General features: G+C 40.4%; 2 protein-coding genes across 9 annotated transcripts; both read left to right on the top strand.

The window, feature by feature from the left end:
* Positions 1–84: 84 nt before the first annotated feature.
* LOC110975822 (uncharacterized) lies at positions 85–12,356 on the top strand. Of its 8 annotated transcripts, none has more exons than XM_087143370.1 (11): positions 85–101; positions 3,966–4,239; positions 4,494–4,677; positions 4,774–4,873; positions 5,430–5,690; positions 5,865–6,021; positions 6,176–6,365; positions 6,617–6,716; positions 6,978–7,109; positions 7,429–7,689; positions 7,988–12,356. In XM_087143370.1, the coding sequence occupies exons 2-11, from the start codon at positions 4,001–4,003 to the stop codon at positions 10,561–10,563; spliced, it is 4,200 nt and encodes a 1,399-aa protein (XP_086999496.1). In that variant the 5' UTR covers positions 85–101; positions 3,966–4,000; the 3' UTR covers positions 10,564–12,356. The 8 variants fall into 8 exon arrangements, with proteins under 8 accessions (XP_086999496.1, XP_022084322.2, XP_022084321.2 ...); XM_022228630.2 differs by lacking the exon at positions 85–101 and adding an exon at positions 879–1,018 and having other exon boundaries at positions 5,451–5,690; XM_022228629.2 differs by lacking the exon at positions 85–101 and adding an exon at positions 879–1,018.
* A 1,971-nt stretch (positions 12,357–14,327) lies between these two features.
* Positions 14,328–17,215, top strand: eif3g (eukaryotic translation initiation factor 3 subunit G). Its single transcript, XM_087143371.1, has 4 exons — positions 14,328–14,464; positions 14,571–14,617; positions 16,456–16,547; positions 17,078–17,215. The coding sequence occupies exons 1-4, from the start codon at positions 14,448–14,450 to the stop codon at positions 17,198–17,200; spliced, it is 279 nt and encodes a 92-aa protein (XP_086999497.1). The 5' UTR covers positions 14,328–14,447; the 3' UTR covers positions 17,201–17,215.
* Positions 17,216–17,671: the final 456 nt, after the last annotated feature.

Genomic DNA, 17,671 nt, shown 5'->3' with positions numbered 1-17,671 from the left:
CCAAATAATGGATATTTAAATTACACAATACCAGGGGTTAGATCAGGCAAGGCATGGTGGGAACCAACATGGTGCGGCAAGATTGTACCCATGAGAATGAGGTTGGTCAAACATCATTCTGACGTCGGCCTTCCAACGGTGTGTCGATGTTGGTGATTGGTTGAATTATTTGATCGAGAGTGCTGACGTTGCGCAGACGTTAGCGTACGGTTTGCATTTTGAGGTCGGCGTGCCAGCCGTACGTTTGCCAACGTTAGCGATTGGTTTGTATATTTGACGTCACGTTGCGATGTAAGGCTGACTTCGACTTCATTAAGTGTAGGGCCTACAATTTGTATTTAATCGGCTTGCCAATTACCATGTACATATACTGTTGTGGTTGATTTGTGTGCCAACGTTGTGCCGAAGAAAGCGCATTATGCTGTGGATGTCAGGTTTTCGCCGTTGTGCTGTGTTGGTGATTGATTGTATATTTAGCATCAAGTTGCATGAATGCCAACACAAAATGAGGTTACAAATAAAGAAGAGGCAACAACGGGGTTAGGAGAGCAGATAATTGATTACACACTTAGAAGTATGATTGGACCTATGATTAGGCCTAAGACAAAACCGTTGAATATTTTAGAGCCTGTTTACTTGCCATGTACACAATCGCTGACGTCCAGAGATAAAGTTACTACGCCCACCAAAAATATATACATATTTTTTTAAATTGAAGTACATGTGCATTACCCGCCAACAAGCTGAAGGCCGCGGCAAGCTAACCAATTATTGTACGACCACCAGGACGCAATACAGTGTTCATCAATCTATGCCACCAAACAAGCGACCCACGATGAAGGGACCTGTATTTCTGCGCTGGGCATGGTAATTTGAATAACTGCACAGAGCCATTCAGTCTGTTGAATGAGTTCAGTTGCAATGTCATTTATTCAGCTGAAAAAAGTGTCGACAGTCCAAGAGAACGGTGTTAACTGCACGAGAACAAGGCAAAGTCCGCACTCTAAATATATGGAAGGTAACAATTGATGTGTCGATTGTCTGTGGTACACCCCCCCCCCGGGCACGATTCCACTGAGTGGTTTATGTGCAGCAGTGAATTACTTTGTTTTCGGAGGTAATAACCTAAGCGGAAATGACTGGTCGAGGAAGTGTGATGTTGTAGGATTGAACATTTTCTTGGTTGCAAGTTGCCATTAGGCCTACGTGGTAAGCATTGGAGACTAGTTTTGTATGACGTTGTCACTCTTCAATTCAATAGTTGCTACATGTAAGTTCTTCCGCATAAAAAATAGACCTGTAAACAATATTTTACACATGTTTATGGTCACAGTTCACACAATAAAGAACACTACAATGTACAGTACTTTATCGCAAGAATAGGGCGGATTGATTTATACATGTTATATATTGTGAGAACGTCACCAGGCACCGCGCCTACCCTCGTTTCAGCCGTAGAGTGAGAGGAGCCTTCCCTGTCCTGTCAGGCGAGCTACGGTTCTTCAAGAGACCGTCATAATTTACCTATCAGTGGAAGGGGGCTTGTCCGTAGATCGGCCTTAGTAAGTGTTCGTAGTGCAACTTTATTTCCTCCTTTTGAGCGAACTACCCTGGGTAGCAATGTTTTGGGCGCCGTCGTCTCAGATGTAGGTCCAACACAAGGCGAGATTGTTGTCAACAAACACACCGTGTAGTACATGTACATGTATGTTTCACTTGAACTCCATTGACTTGGCTTGCATGTTGCTTTCTAGCGTGCCACATGTTGACTGATAGGATGTCTGCCTGCAGAATTCAAGCAGACGATGTACATCGATGTTTATATGTGTAAGATTTGTGCTGCTATTTACCCTTACGAATTTGCACGAATTTTTCAAATGGTGAGACACATTATCAAAGCCGTGCAAGTGAAAAGAGTGGTTTACAGCAAAGGACGGAACGAGAAATTGTATATATTTTTATTTTTTTGCGCAAATATTGCACCAACACTTTTGCCGGATTCTAAAACTTCTAAAAGGGTCACATCAGCATTTGTACATGGGCCGGGGTCTTGATAATCATATTCGTCTTGTACTTCAAAACGTTTTAAAGCTTGAGAATAATATTATTTTAAAATTATGTTTCATTTTTAATCAACAAATTCTATACTGAATATAAGTTAAATTGCACATTTATGTAATATCTGATGTAAAAAAAAAAATTAAATCACTCTTTGAACCACAAATCAGCCCCGGCAAATTTGAAGCTTAAATATACCTCACTGTAACAGCCCTTTATAATTTTTCAGTTACATCACGGTTTCGCTTTCACCAGGTATTCTGCAGTGAGTCCCCATTTCAAATGCATGGAAAAGCTTTGTCAGCTTTGTGGATAAAAATCAAAGTTGACAGAAAAATCAATAGGTCCCTGCGATTGTAAGTACAATAACGTACAGTTCTCCAATTTAAAAATTAATCAATCTTTCTCAGTGTTTCCATCACAGTTTCCTTTTTCCATGATTCAAGTTATCATTATGTCCATGACACCCTTCATCGTCAGCAGTTTAAGGCAGTTTAGGGAACTTCCAGCAAACGTGAAAACCTTTTTATTGTAGGCCTCTTAGACCTACATGACACGGACTGACACAAATTTACGGTAGCAAATTGCTGTTTCGGGGTTGGCAAAAGGGACTTTCGGGATTTAAATAAAATTTTTCGTCAGTATGGAAACAAAAGGGAAACAGCGTAACCCGAGAGTGATGTTGACCGATTATTTCAAAGGATCAAACTTCGCAGCAGTGTAGCCATGATAATTTGGGTTATATGCATTTAGTGGATTAGTGCACATGCACATAAACTAAATGCGTGGCTGAAACACACCTGACATGCTGTAAACTGTGGCTCTGCATTCGTGTTGTTCGATGCCTTGTGCATGACCTTTGACTTGCCTCATAGTAGTCTGGCTGTTTAGTCTCTGCTTCAGCCGCAGTAACGTGTCACGTGTGCTAATAGCAGGCTACAGGCCTTTTGTTAATTACAGCATAATAGAAATTACACTCTGGCTAATACACTGATACCACCAGCGTATTTGGGTTTATAGCTCTTTTTAAAACAAAGATCATACCTGATGTACAATGTACGGGGGGGGTAATATTCAAAGCGGAAATGGTTGGTCGAGAAAGTCGGGCTTTCCCGTGTGATGACTTGGAATGTAATTTTCCATTTTGGACTTATACCAAGAATAAATGTACTGCAGCAGTGTCTGCTCAAATGCACAAGTAGCGGGAGAGTGTGTATGAACAGAACCACTTTGATAACTTGAAAACGACGATTTAATTATAAGAACGGGTGAATTCAACGCCACCGTTGGGATAAAGTTTCCCTTTTTGCAGCTGATACCCTTGTTTTAATGAGAGTCTATGCCTTGGATGAGACGCTGCTTGTGTGGCATCTCGGCCTTTCATTGCCACTGATGGTCCATTGTTTCTTATCGGATCTGTGGATTTTATTAATGAGATTTTGTTATCACTCTGATTTCAACGTGTTCAAACTATGACGAAATCTCTAGATGCCAGATCCAGTCGATTGCCACGCCTCACATTTGGAGAATTTCAGATGCATGGTTTCGCGTATGAGGAAGTCATTTTTCTGGTACAGCTATATCCATGATAACATATTGAGTATCTCGGCTGGAAAAGTAATTTTTTTCTTATTTTGTGGGATCATTTTCAACATGGTGTTAATGATAGGTTCGCTATTTTCTTTTCGTTCTTCCTCGGCCAGCATTTCCTCATTCTTTGTCAGACAACTTATCTGCTTCAAAGTTTTTACATAACGTGTCATCTTATTAAGTAGTTCCACGTTTCGTCCTAAACCGGACATATTTCATTCTGTAATGAAGAAATGCATTTCTACTCAACCTCAGCTCTTTTGTATTGAGCCTTTGATAAGAATTAAATGACATTCAGATTTACCGTATGAATTCAGGTTTCTTCCACTTATGCGGCGCCCCGATTGCTAAGATGCCTCAAAAGACGATTCAGCAATTAGATGAAGACAATAAGGCAACGGCCGTCGTGTACGACCATTCCAATGCCAAACTTGTAACCAGAAGAAAAAAAGTCCGGAGAAGTAGAAAGGAAGCTTTCCTGACAGCGATTCCGTACAGGAGGTCATCTTCTCACCATCGTCAAGGTGGCAATGATCAACCGCCATCATCGTTAACTGCTAGAAAGTCGAAGAGAAAACTTGTAACAGAAAGGTAAACACTTCATGTTTTGGTTTTCTGTCTGCAGTTCATCATTCTTCAAAGCGTTTTAATATTAATGCTGATGTGTATGCATTGTCATGACATTTGCCACAATACCAGAATTTCAAGATTTCTTCCCGAAACAAAACTCATTGTAACGTGAACGACGCTTCTCTTTTTTGCCCTGATATTAAAGATTACCTCTCACTACAGAAGACCCGTGTAGTTACTGAAAGTGCACCATTTTCCATTTATTTTCATTGTAGTGTCGTTATCAGCGCAAAACAGAAGCTGCTGGTCTGTGTCCGGACTCACCCCCTACATGTAGCAAAGGAAATTTGTTTTGAACTGGATCCAGAGACACCCGTTTCATCCTTAAAAGAGTTAATACACAAGAAGTTTGGAGTCCAGCCCAAACACCAGCGTCTGCACATCCGAGAAAATTTTCAGGTAATGACAATGCAGACCTACGTTTTGATGTGTTGAGTTAGAAATATGCGAATGCGCAATTTACCTCAAACTGTTTTTTTTTAAATTCTTTATTAGCTTTGTGATTTGCTCACACTTCAAGAAAATGGTGTTGACAAAGACAAAATCATCTCACTCCGTGTCTCAACAGATGACCCGGGCCAAGATAGCCCAAAAGGTACATGTGTGAAGTTAAACAATGTTTGGTTTATGGATTCCAAATGATCAGATTTTGTCAGGAGTCGATACGGTTTTGACATTTATGTGCATGCCTTTTACAACTACATAACTTGGTAATGTCCCAATAGGGTTTGAAGCTTTAAAAAATACTTGTGTGCAGAGTGAATGAGTCTATCGTACCGAAACGTGGGTGGGTCAACTTCACGTTCACTAAAATGGACCCTAACATTAAAATGGAGTTGGAGAAAAAATTACTGTTCTCTAGAGGGTATCCTTTGCCTATTGCGTACCAAGAATGAAGTCAGCTCCACCAACGCTAGGAGCTTATATGTGTATTCAATATAATCAAGAATAGTACTGTAAAAGAGAGTATTTGACAGTAGTGCAATTGGAACTTGTCTTCGGGGTGGTCCGTGTATCGGAATTAAATCCCCTCACAATAGGTCATGGTGATAGCCCTACCACCCTGCTCCAGGGGGGACTAGGATGTGCGGCTTTATTAGAGCAAGATGCACTATTACAAATGCTATGGTGATAAAAACCACTGTTTGTAGACAAATCATCATTCTGTGAAGAGTACCTTCAGAACCTGTCCTTGAAAGTTCAATCATCATGGAAGGAACTGGCGAAACACCTGGGATACGAGGATACACAAATCGCAGAGATCCAATCTACCACTGAAGGTACATCTGAAGCAAGTCACAAGGTACTGCTTACCTGGTGGGAGAAGATGACAAATCAAGACGAAGCATCTCAGAAGCTGAGACGAGCACTGGAGACAGCAGGGCTTACTGACTCGGCTCAAAACATACCTGGTAAGCGAGAGCGCACTGCTGATTGCGATATTTCTGAATGATATCTAATCCTACACATCTGCCAATTTCCAGATACATAAAAAAACACCATTCCCACTTACTATTCTTGGAAATTAATAGCTCACAATATCTCATTAACCATACGCTTTGAACGCTTTCTGATTTCATCTATAGTTTGCCAATCCGGGGACGAAGTACAAAGGGCCAAGCCAGAGGAACGTGACGAAATAAGTGCAAAGAAGGAGAGGCAAGAGAATGGCTCGTCAACAACTGAGGAACAGAAACTGAAAAGGGAACATTCTAGTGACACAGATAGACTTCACAACTTTTGGTAAAATATTTAATAGTGCTGTCCTCCTGCGTCATCTAAATTAATGTAATTATCTTGGTATGTAAATCAAGTTTTTATCGATTTGCCGTTTGGTGACTTCGTTGAAATTCAGTTCAAATCATTTGTATCCTTAGAGATTTCTTTTTATGTACAGTATCAGATATGGGAAACAGCAGTTGCAGATATTTGTCAGGAATCCTCTCCTTCGTGGGCCCAAGACACTTTGCTTCCAGTTGGATCCTGAAACAACCATTTCATCTTTGAAATTATCGATAGGAAAGAAGATTGGTGTCCAACCTCACCTCCAGCGTCTCATTATCAGACGAAATTGGCGTACTTTTCAGGTAAAATACTTGAACTTACCACGGGCTAGCAGAAAATGAGATTTTGACATTTTGAAAACATTCATTTAAACTCATTGTAATTAACTGAATCTTGCAAAGAAATATTCTAAGATTTCCATGCAGCATTTATGTAATATATATTTACTTCTAATCAAATCTGCTCGTTTCAAAATAAAACTCTGCACCGTAGTCCTAGTCAATACTTTGAAGACTTGTGTTTTATGGGCTGGTTTTTCCAATTTTTTCGGCAGCTATGTGACTTGCTGACACTTAACGACTGTGGTGTGCAACAAGACGAGAATATTTTACTCCGTCTGTCAACTGATGGCCTTCTGGGTGGAGGAAAAAAAGGTACACAGTTTTTTAAGTTGAAATGAGGAGTGGAAATAGATGGATACATGAACAAGGCAATCCTCGTCCAAGATTTTTTTGGGTACTCATTTTCCGTCATTTATCTGGTAGTTAATTTAGCTGGCCTTGTCACCGCCAGGTAAGCCTTTGAGGATATCTTTAAGTAACAATTTTGTGGAGGAATGACATCTTTTCATGTCCACAATACCTATTCATTGTCAGTCTGTCTCTTTCTACAACGGGTCATATATCTGTTTTCAGGCCCCGTCCACACTGAAGAGAAAAATTCTGAATCCAGTAATACCCACTCTGAGCAAGATCCGGAGAGACCTGTCGATACACCTGCCATGCCTCAACAGGATGCTCAGGCACCCTCCACATCATCTGCATCAGGTAGGCCTGAGTACATGCAAAGACTGTGATAGTTACGGCCTTTGTATCTGTACATAGGACCACTGACATTACTGATCCCATGTCGTTGGTAGGCACTAAGATTAAACTATTTCTGGTGGTGAAAGGGTAGTTGCTGTAGCCCCACCTATAGATTACAAATTCCTCCCTCATTGAGCAGTTACCGGTATACATCAACGGCACTTCTGAACAAAAGGAATTTGTTAATTTTTTTGGGGAAAATTTTAATACATTTAAGGAGCTTATCTAACACAGTAAAATACTGTATTTATACAAATCATTTATTTTTATGGCATTTCAGCCGAGCAGGTGGGAAGTGGATACCTGTTGAGATTAGCGCGGAAACTTCGCGAAGAATGGAAGTACCTTGCCATCAATTTGGGATTCTCACCTGATGATATTGAGACATTCGTACGTAACGACGGGGAAGACTCACCTCAGCAGAAGTTTAAGATGTTAGAAGCCTGGTGGGAAAAGCAAGACAACCCCGAAAAAGCTGTCCAAAACTTAAGAGAGGCTTTACAAGAAGCGGGCCGAGCTGACTTGGCATCAAAGATACCCGGTAATATCCCCTCAGCAGAGGTGCACACAACCATCCTGCTTGGGAGGATTTCCCAATACATATATACAGTTTCACAATTATGGACGGACTATCGCTTCACGTATTTCATTCTCGTACCTTTAGGTCTAAGTTAACAGAACAGTGATGATCTCGATGTCATTCCTGTAATCTTCTGTTTAATGCAATTGGCACGTGAACGTAGTGGGGGAGATAATCGTCTGTAACTCCCCAAGAACCTATATATCTGCCCTTGGTCATTTACAAAATCAACACACTTGCCTATATTTTATCTCAACAGGCATGCATGCAACGAAACATCAGCTTGGAAAGGAACCAGACAAACATCCTGGGTCAAGTGACTTGTGTCAGGACATCGGCAGTAAGCTCAGGAATATTTTAAAGAAACTGTATATGTCAACAGGTAGTTATGTACAGTTGATTTCAAAGGTTGATGATCAGATGCATACTGTTGGATACGCCACAGTGCAATTAAGGACGCGGGAAAAGGTACCAGATCCATTAGGCAAATGCCAGGAAAGGGTACAAATTATAAATTCCACCGACTATGCTAAAATATTCAGACAGAATACAGAAACGGGGAATCTTATCAAACGGCTCATTTTTGTTGGCCATGATGGAATAGGGAAGTCGACTATTTTTGACAAGATTGCATACGACTGGGCTGAAGGGATGAGCGAAGAGCTACAGAAATTTAAACTTGTCATATCATTGAAAATGTGTGCCGTAGACCAAACTTCAGATCTCGATGATGTGGTTGTTGATCAACTCCTTGACAAAGATTCCGGAATATCCAAAGAAAATATTGATCAATTCATTCTAGAAAACTCAAACGAGGTCTTGATACTTTTGGATGGGTTTGATGAAATGAGTTCCAGATCACTCGATCCAGTCAAATTCGGTTCCATCCTAAAAGCTTTGAACAGAACAAAATACCGAGATTGTTTCATCTGTGTTTCAACCCGCCCTTCGTACCTTGATATACTGAAATCAGAATCCCTTGTTCAGTATCATGGCAAAGACTTTGAGGTCGTGGGGTTTGAACAAAATGACGTCAAAGAGTATGCTCGCAAATATCATCAAAACACACCAGGTGATGCCGAAGCATTCATCAAAACTATCTACAATTCCAGCACACTGCGCGATCTGGCCAAGATTCCAATGCTCCTTCTTTTGATGTGCTTATTGTGGGAGGAGAATAAACAACTTCCAGAAACAATGTCACGCCTCTACACTGAGGCGGTGGACAATATGTTCAGAAGAAAGGCAAATGTGTCTGGGAAAGATGTTAAAAAGGCATTGATTGCAATTGGAAAGACTGCGTTGCATGGACTTCAAGCTGCCGACCGGAAATTCTCATTTCGAGATAACGAGTTTGAACAAAATGCACTCGGTTTGGCAATTAAGGCAGGCATTGTAAACCGGCAGAGGGTTTATAGAAAACAAAAATACCACACCAGCATCCAGTTTATACACAGGACAATGCAGGAGTACTGTGCTGCGAAATACTTGCAGGACTTAAATCGCCGAGTGTTCAAGAAAACCCGATGTAAGAGTATTTTGAAGGGTCTGTGTTCCACAATGGACGGCGTAGTTTCAAGCGAGTACCTCTTCCGCTTTTGTTGTGGTGACAATGAGGGCTGTATGGTTACCATTGTAAAACTGCTTGAACGTTCTACAAATGCTTACCATAATCAACCCAACTTTCAGTCAAATGTTGTACAAGCGATCAGCCGAGGTTGCTTTTTTGAGAGCCAGTCAAGCAAGGCTCCAGAGTGGCTCACAAGCGACTTCACCATACCACCATGCATCGATGTAAGAAACAGTGTTGATTCCTGCAGTTTTAAGTACCTGTTTGAAGTCATTTGTACGTCAAACAACAATACGGAGCAATTATCAAATCTCAAGTCTGTTTTTGTTTCTGATGTATCTTCAGTCCGCGGTTTAATTACCGCCTTAGGTTACATGAAAAACCTCACGGATCTGCAGCTAACTGAATGCTATTTGGAGAATGGCGTTCTCAAAAACATGATGATGGCACTAAAAGATAACAAAACCCTGACCAAACTATGTATAAATGGAAATGATACATCAGGGGGCGTGGCAGAAGAGTGGGCCCCTCATATCAAACGCTTAACAGGACTGAAAATACTTGAAATAGTGAGCTGTGGTCTCACAAACTTGGACATGAAACACATTGCATCATCTGTAAGTGGCATGCCCAGCCTTCAAACTCTAATTCTTGCGGGCAACACAGCATTGGGCGGATCAGCCGACTCTTGGTCGAGCTACCTGCCGCAAATGACACGCGTGAAGACGCTGAATCTGAGCAATTGCTCATTGCAAAGTACAGACATTGAACACATCGCCGTGTGTATAAGTGATATGTTCGAAATGAATAACTTGATCCTTTCTGACAACAGGACATTGAGTAGATCAGTCAAGTCATGGTCAAACTACTTACAGCGAATGACACACGTGAAAACGCTAAACCTGAGCAATTGTTCATTGGAGTGGACAGACGTTGAACACATTATCTTGTCTGCACGTGAAATGCCCAGACTGAGTTCTGTATTCCTTGAGGGCAACCTGGCATTGCGTGACGGTCCAGGCCATTTGTGGGGGCGCTATTTTCCAGAAATGACATTAGTACAGGCAATGAACCTGGAAGACTGTTCAATGGGGTGGATAGATCTTGAACTTGTTGCTTCGCCAGCACACAAGCTGCCTCACTTGATTCTTCTGCAAGACGGCCATGATCACGAGTCGTATATGGTCACTTTTCTTGTCAAGGGTGGAGAACAATCACATACTATGGGCAAAATGGTGTTCGTTAAGATGTACCGATGTATTTAACATTGCCTTTTCTGTACCAAACCTGACTGATTTGATCCTCACTAGCAAATTCCAGGTTGACTATTGTTCGCGCTACTCGCTGCGAATGACGCAAGTAAAAAGGCTGAATCAAAGCAATTTCACTGCAGTGGACAGATGGTGAACAGATCACTTCATCGGAGGGGGACAAGCCTGGAGTGGCTGACTTAATATCCTTGTTGAAAATATATTGCAGCTCTTTGCGAATCGCTCTTGGTTTCGATTAGCAAGTAGCGTTTAGCGAATGGTGCACCCCAAGAAAATATGAATTTGAATAATTGCTCATTAATTGTTGAAGAAATGATCTTGTGCATAGCTGACATTCCAAGACTAGCTGACAAGATCCACTTGGCATTTAGCATTGAGCTAAATGGAACAAATCACAGTGTTGCTTTCTTGCGGCATGCATATCATGCTTATAGCATGTTGTCTCACTCTCTTTAAAAGTTATACATGTAGTAAATAAGATGAAACACGTCTCTGTCTTAAATGAAAACTGATTTGCAAAATTATTACAGAGGTTAAGGACCAGCTTATAGTGAGTGCATAACAAAATTGTGATATGACAAACACAACATTGGCATGTTACTACCTACACATTTGAAAGTTGGCATTGTATCGGAGTCTAATAAGTGTTCCTATGGCTACTGGCTTCGCAGTTGGTCAAATGTTTCCATTTATTGAAACATGCACCTAATTACTATACAGCATCTGTAAAATTGTTTTTACATACAAGCTAGGTCCTGTGTTTACGTGAAGATTTTTTAAAAAAGAATCCTAGGGACAATGTAAGATTAATCTGGTATTAACTAGGAAAAGTAAAAAGGAATAGACAAAATGTGCTAAAGAAACTTGCTATACATACTTGAATGAAAGATATTCGTACTTTTCATTTTCTTGGAAATATTTCTCTAATTAAAAAAATTATATTAAGACTTTTGGGAAATTTAGTTTTTTCCTTTACAGTTGATCATCTAGGGTAAAAAACTTGTCTACAGTCTTAAGAACTTTAAGTTTGGTCTAAAGTGGACTTGCACTTTATTTTGTAGCTTGATTTTATGAGGATCGACCAGGTGTTTCATAGATAGACCTATAAACTGAACGTGTTGAAGTTTGAACTTCAGCACATTATTTCAGTGGCTGTTATACTCCACCGTTTCACCTCTCTAACCATGAGGTCCAGTGTCTTCAACTCTATGCATAGCTTCAGTCCGGAGGTTTGATTTGATCTGTCGAAGAAGTTCGAAAATTTTAATGAAGTCTCTTAACTTTAGTGACAGGACAGGGCACTCTTATACCGTAATTCGACAGCCAGAATTAGACGCCATTACTGTGATGGCACAACGCTCGGGGACAGGTGGTACGCGCGCGTAACATGCCTCTTCGACCAATCCGATTTGTAGGTGAAGTTCGTCACAAACGCGGACGCACCATGATATGCAGGGCCGTTTTCCAATACTCAACTTCGTCTTCGTCTCAGGCTTCGTGTTGGAAACCAATCCCCGATTGTACGTGGTATTCAGTTACCGAAAGCTCGGCAATCATATATTTCAGAGCACTGATTTAATCTTATATTCTGTCGATATTCTGACCACGGTGCTTCGCAGCTCTTCCATATTTCTCCGATTGTATGTGGTCCTGAAACATTTGACTAAAATTGAAGTACTGCAATGTTTGGCTCTTTTGCATTTTACTTGGTGTTTTGTGGCTCTACCAAACCGTGTTGCGCTTGCAACCTCAAAGTCAGGAAGTAAAAAAAAAAAAAAAACCAAAAACCCTGAGATGGAGCCTAAGTGGAGTATTGGAAAACAGCCCGGGCCCCCGTTGGACAATCGCTGAAGTTGCGTGTTAACTTCCGGTTCCATGTAAAGGGCGCTCAATGCATGTAACTGGAACCCTATGTGCAGTGCATGTGCAGTTTAAACTGAAGTGACGTCACAGTTACGAACCGGAATTTGCCAAATGCACTCTCGCGTCAAGCTGAGAAATGTGCGCGTGAGTGCGATGCCACTGCAGTTATGGAGTCTAATGGGATTTGTCTATATTTCTGAGAATAGGACATGTTTATAGCGTCCATGTACTGTACATGTTTTTACGCAGAAAATAGTTATCAGTCCTTCAACAGAAACAGGTGATGATTTTTTTAAATAGTATAATTTCGTGAAGGGTCTGTCGTGTGATTGAATTACTATTTTTTGTATGGAGAGGTTATTTGCCAGAGAATTTTCCTGCACGTTGCAACTAATTATTGCACTTACTGATTAAATAGAAAAAGTTCTTTGCAATTTTTGTTTCTAAAAAAAAATTACTTTCATAAAGTTGTCATGAAATTCATGTACAGAATAATAAATGTTTCTTAATTGGCGTCAACACATGTGAAACAAATAATACACAAGATCACAATTCTGTGCTCTCGGGTATTTTTCCCAGCGTACTTTACTACAAAATACCTTCAAAAGGAAGAGAATATAATAAAATTATAAGTACACCCAAATGTGTATAATACCAATATTTATATCTGTGTTACCTTAATGGCATACACAGACTTGCAGCGCCGAGGCACCCTTGAATTGATTCTTTGAGATTAGAATTGAATTGTTTTCCATACGTAACTTACTCTCGGACATATTTGATATTCAATCAAATAAATCAATGAGAACGTGTTGACATCTCTTTTTGAATAAAGTCATAGCACGTACCGTTCTCTTTTAGTTCAGTATTCCTTACCCATCTTATAAACGATTTCATTGGCCCTTATAATGAACAGTGGTCCAAATGTCATTGATGTAGGCCCCTACATGAGTCAGGCCAACTTGTTGGGAAAACTTTTCAGGAAGCACAACTAGCTGATTTTAGTAAGATTTTTGGTAATGTCCAAAGATGTACATATGCTTTGTGTCAGGGAGATAGGTCTGTGAGCCATGCCTTTATGAAAATACGTCAGTGCAAGGGCAAAACCTGTAATCAAAAGCTTTAATAACTCTTTTAACTAGAATATGGCATCAATTAAAACTGAAGGCATGGAATTTTAACACGAAAAACAAAATGGAAGCAAAAAGGCTTCGTTGGTAAACAAGGTAATTTTTGCAATTAAGTTTGCGTTTTTATATCTATGAAAAAATGAATAAAAATGAGTCGAAAACCTGAGCTCTTGGCCTTTAACACTCACCTGGGCAAACAACGTCACGACTCTACGCGTGCACTGTGGTAATTTTTATGAATTTTGAACAGTGCCCTGTAGTGTAACAACCATAGACATAAAATTGATAATCTACTGGCGCCCTGACATGCCCCCTCTATCCGCAAAATTATATTTCAAGCAATTTATGTTTAACCATTGCATTAGGCAAACTAAAGAAACATCATGAGTCTCAAAGGAAATATCTGCAATAAATTTCCAAAGTGTGAAAGTAGCACCGTCACGTTCAAAGTATAGAACGATATATCAACGCAGTATATCATTGGACTGTTTCTAGCTTAGCCACTTTTAAGTAAGGAGTCAACAACTACTCCGCAAAACTGGACAATAATATCATAACGCATAGTAAACCCAGTCACTCCAACAACTATTATTTAGTCGGGTTACCAACACTTTCTAATGTGATGCAGTTTACCTGCTTTATTGGAGTATAAACGCATCCAGATCCGGATCCATTTAATATTTCTACATGGTACAAATAGGACACAGGAGGGTCCGATACCTTGACTTCTTTCCAGTTTTTTCAACGTAGAGGAAAGTGACGTCATTTTGTCAACCTATAATAATATCTCCGCATGCGTGCAAGTGCTTAGTGCGCGCACTTTACTAGAAGTATTAGCTTCCACGCATGAAGTGACGAAGTGACTGTCCTGCTGTCTCCTGCAATATGCCGACGGCAGACACGTGAGTTTCTTGTATTTTCCCAGATTTTTAAGACTAAGTGTAACAAGAAGCTGTTCCTAACAATTCAATTTCTAAATACTGTTGGTTTATCTTGTTTAATTGATAGGAATAAGCCGATTAGTTGGGCCGATCAGGTCGAGGCTGGCGAGCAAGGTGAGTTAGGCCACCGATTTCTTAACAATGTGTGTTTTTTTTCGGAAAGAATTCCATATCTTTGTGCCATCGCCATTTTTCCTGCAGTTACCGATTAGCCATGTGAAAGCATTTAACATGACCTAAAAAGTCCAATTTATCGGTCATGACGGTGTTACATGTAGAGCACCTGTGGCTCGCTGTTCCAATAGCCTAGGCAGGAAACAAAGAGTAAAGCCTAACCTTTTCTAAACGAGTTATAGTACTAGGCCTAGGCCTACCCAACGTTAGCCCCACTGGTGTGGCACGGACTCTCACTCCTGCTCCATCCTTAGCCACACATCCGTATGTGCAATTTCGTGTTGGCGTAGGAACATTTTCGGCGCACCCACTTGTGCTGGGCGCAATTTCTTTTTCAAACGGAAATGATCCTTGACCTTTCCACTTTCTAAAAACCAATTATTGAAGGATTTCACTCACGTTGTTCTGGTATTTTGCAGTTTTTTTACCTTCACCCATTCAATCTCACGGGCTCGCTCTCACAGTCGCCATCTTTAAAATAAGGTTGTTAAACATTGCGTCACTTGACCCCTCATCGTCTCGACGGCTGTTCCATGTTAAGACATATCTAATACACGGACTGAGCCATGAGATATTACATGTACCAAATGTACCGGGCTCTTCCAAAACTTGGGCAGCAGATAAGATATGTCTGTTTGCAAAAGAAATTGCACCCACGATGATAAGTGGGTGCGTTGAAAATGTTCAATACGCCGACATGAAATTGCGTATACGGATGTGTGGCTAAGGATGGAGCGGGAGTGAGAGTCCGTACCACACAAGTGGGGCTAAGATCATAGATGAATTGGTGGTGATGTCCTCTTTCATATCAGAAAGAAAAGAGGTCAGGGCTTTGGTTTTTGAGGAAAATTATAGGGTAAAATAGGGACGAAGAGCTGTGAACGAAGACGAATTAGTGAATATGGGGAGGCGCGGACAGCCGGGAGTTTCACAAAAATATGGGTAGCAACCACACCGTGGCTGGTGAAAACAACTGCAACGAGCGCACGCGTACGTACAGATCAAAGAAAGATTGTATAACACGATCCACGGACTGGCTGGTGCATGTGTATGGCGCCAATGTCGCTGTTTTCACCGGCGCAGTACCTGTCATTTTGCGAGACTCCCGGATGTCCACGTTACCCCATAGTCCTGTTCCTTGACCTGGATGAAAGGGTTTTTTTAAATTAAATTTAGTATGTCCACCATGGCTTGGGTCGGGGAACCAGACATAAGTCAAAATGGCATAATGTAGTCGTCTTTTGCCGAACTTGGGTAAGAAAATTCTGGTCTTCTTGCTTAAATATTGTCAAAATTTACTTAAACTAGAGCTACTAAGATTAAGAAATTTATGGATCTTCAAGTAAAGGTCTGAAAGTCAGTTAGTTTGAAAAAAGTGGACTTTGATTCCTTTATTATAGGAACAGGGTGCTAAAGGTAATAAACACCAGTTTAACTTGGAAAAGTGTTGAGGTATTTACGTAGAAAACTCTTCAAACTTTCCGACCATTCATGCCAGTTGCATACTCTTATTTATAGGTTTGTGCACAGGTTGGCGTCTGTACATGTCATGCATGTATACATGTATTACCGTAATTGTGTGTTTAACACTTTCCCCTTTTTTTCCTGGAAAAAACACTTGTTTAGCCCTGAATTGGTTCATCAAATATCGAATTGATTAAATGTCAGTTACTTAAACTAAGCATGGTGAGCATGGTGAGCCCGTCCTAAAAAGTCCTAAACATACCGAATGGTCATACATCTGTACATGTTGTTGAGTTCCATTCAATTAAATGCAGGTCAACAGATTCCTGACGGGGAGGTTATCCATGAAGGCAACGTAAAGAAAGTCATTGAGTATAAGAGAAATGATGATGGCAAACTCCTGAAGGTAGGCCTGTTATTTGCTGTGACCATCTGAAATGAATTTGCAGAATGTGAAATGCAGGCTTCTGAATATATGAAGTTTGGAAAAGGGACGTGACATTGAACATTTTGTACCCTGTCCCTGTTCACAGATTGAAGAATTTCAATGAAAAACTCTGCTATTAAATTTCTAGCGCCATGCATTCTCTTGTTTTTGCTCTTATTTACTATATCATGTCTAATGTGATAATGCTTATTATTGTTTCTGGGGAAATTAAACAGAGGGTCATCTTAGCAATGCAGACTTTTGGTATCAGTAGCCTGTTAAATATTCGAAGAGCAATCAATATAACTGTAGGAATATTATGAGAAGAATCTCAAAAGGTCGACATCAGGAAGACTACCAATATCCAATATAACAACTCAAAAAGCTAATCAAATTGAATGAGTAATTACATGATTGAGAGAAACGACAGGTATTAACTGTTGAAAATTGTCACACTGTTTTGAGGTATTTGACAGTAATGATCTTTATAATGTTTTTATTTCCAACAGATTGTGAGAACTTTTAAAATTGAAAAGAGAAAAACTTCCAAGACCATAGCACAGAGAAAGGTAAATGATAGAAGTGACTCTAAATGTTACTTGTACCTTTCACAGACCTCTCAACGCTCCTAATTTTGGTGGAAAATTTCCTCTTTTTCCCTTCGTTTCTACCATTCCGATTTTGCCTAAAATATTTCCGCCAAATCGCAATTTTGACACGCCCATGTGCTACAGGAAACTGACCACGTAACCTTGTGCACGTACCGTAATACGAATATCTGACTTACCCAAACAGTCAGTGCCGTGCAGGTAGCATTAGCCATGTTCGTGGCAGTGCCCACTTTTGATGTGTACCAACCATGAGATAGACGTGATACCAAAATCGTTCAAGGACGAAATACCCTCTATCAACAAGCTACATTGTAACTAACTTTGTGTGCATCGTGTGGTGCCCGGTTTTGCTCGGAACCACAGCTAAGAATGTTTTATCCAAGACTTAGTACTGCTGTGAATTCAACCACAATCATGTTAAGTGTTTGAGCACCACATGGTGAATTTTTCAGAGAAATTCGCATTCAATCAACACATTCAGGAGATGAAAAA

Source organism: Acanthaster planci, linkage group LG11 (assembly GCF_054643075.1).
Source record: "Acanthaster planci isolate LZ-2023a linkage group LG11, COTS_SCS, whole genome shotgun sequence".
Taxonomy (NCBI): Eukaryota; Metazoa; Echinodermata; class Asteroidea; order Valvatida; family Acanthasteridae; genus Acanthaster; species Acanthaster planci.
This window is presented reverse-complemented; position numbering and strand designations above follow the sequence as displayed.

What these genes read in the sequence shown, in the direction of transcription:
- LOC110975822 (XM_022228629.2), top strand. Translation starts at nt 907, where the DNA reads ATGAGTTCAGTTGCAATGTCATTTATTCAGCTGAAAAAAGTGTCGACA. An exon ending in TCTGGGTGGAGGAAAAAAAG is followed by an intron (nt 6,717 to 6,977) that starts GTACACAGTTTT and finishes ATCTGTTTTCAG; the next exon opens with GCCCCGTCCACACTGAAGAG. An exon ending in CTCCACATCATCTGCATCAG is followed by an intron (nt 7,110 to 7,428) that starts GTAGGCCTGAGT and finishes ATGGCATTTCAG; the next exon opens with CCGAGCAGGTGGGAAGTGGA.
- eif3g (XM_087143371.1), top strand. An exon ending in GGTCGAGGCTGGCGAGCAAG is followed by an intron (nt 14,618 to 16,455) that starts GTGAGTTAGGCC and finishes AATTAAATGCAG; the next exon opens with GTCAACAGATTCCTGACGGG. An exon ending in ATGATGGCAAACTCCTGAAG is followed by an intron (nt 16,548 to 17,077) that starts GTAGGCCTGTTA and finishes TATTTCCAACAG; the next exon opens with ATTGTGAGAACTTTTAAAAT.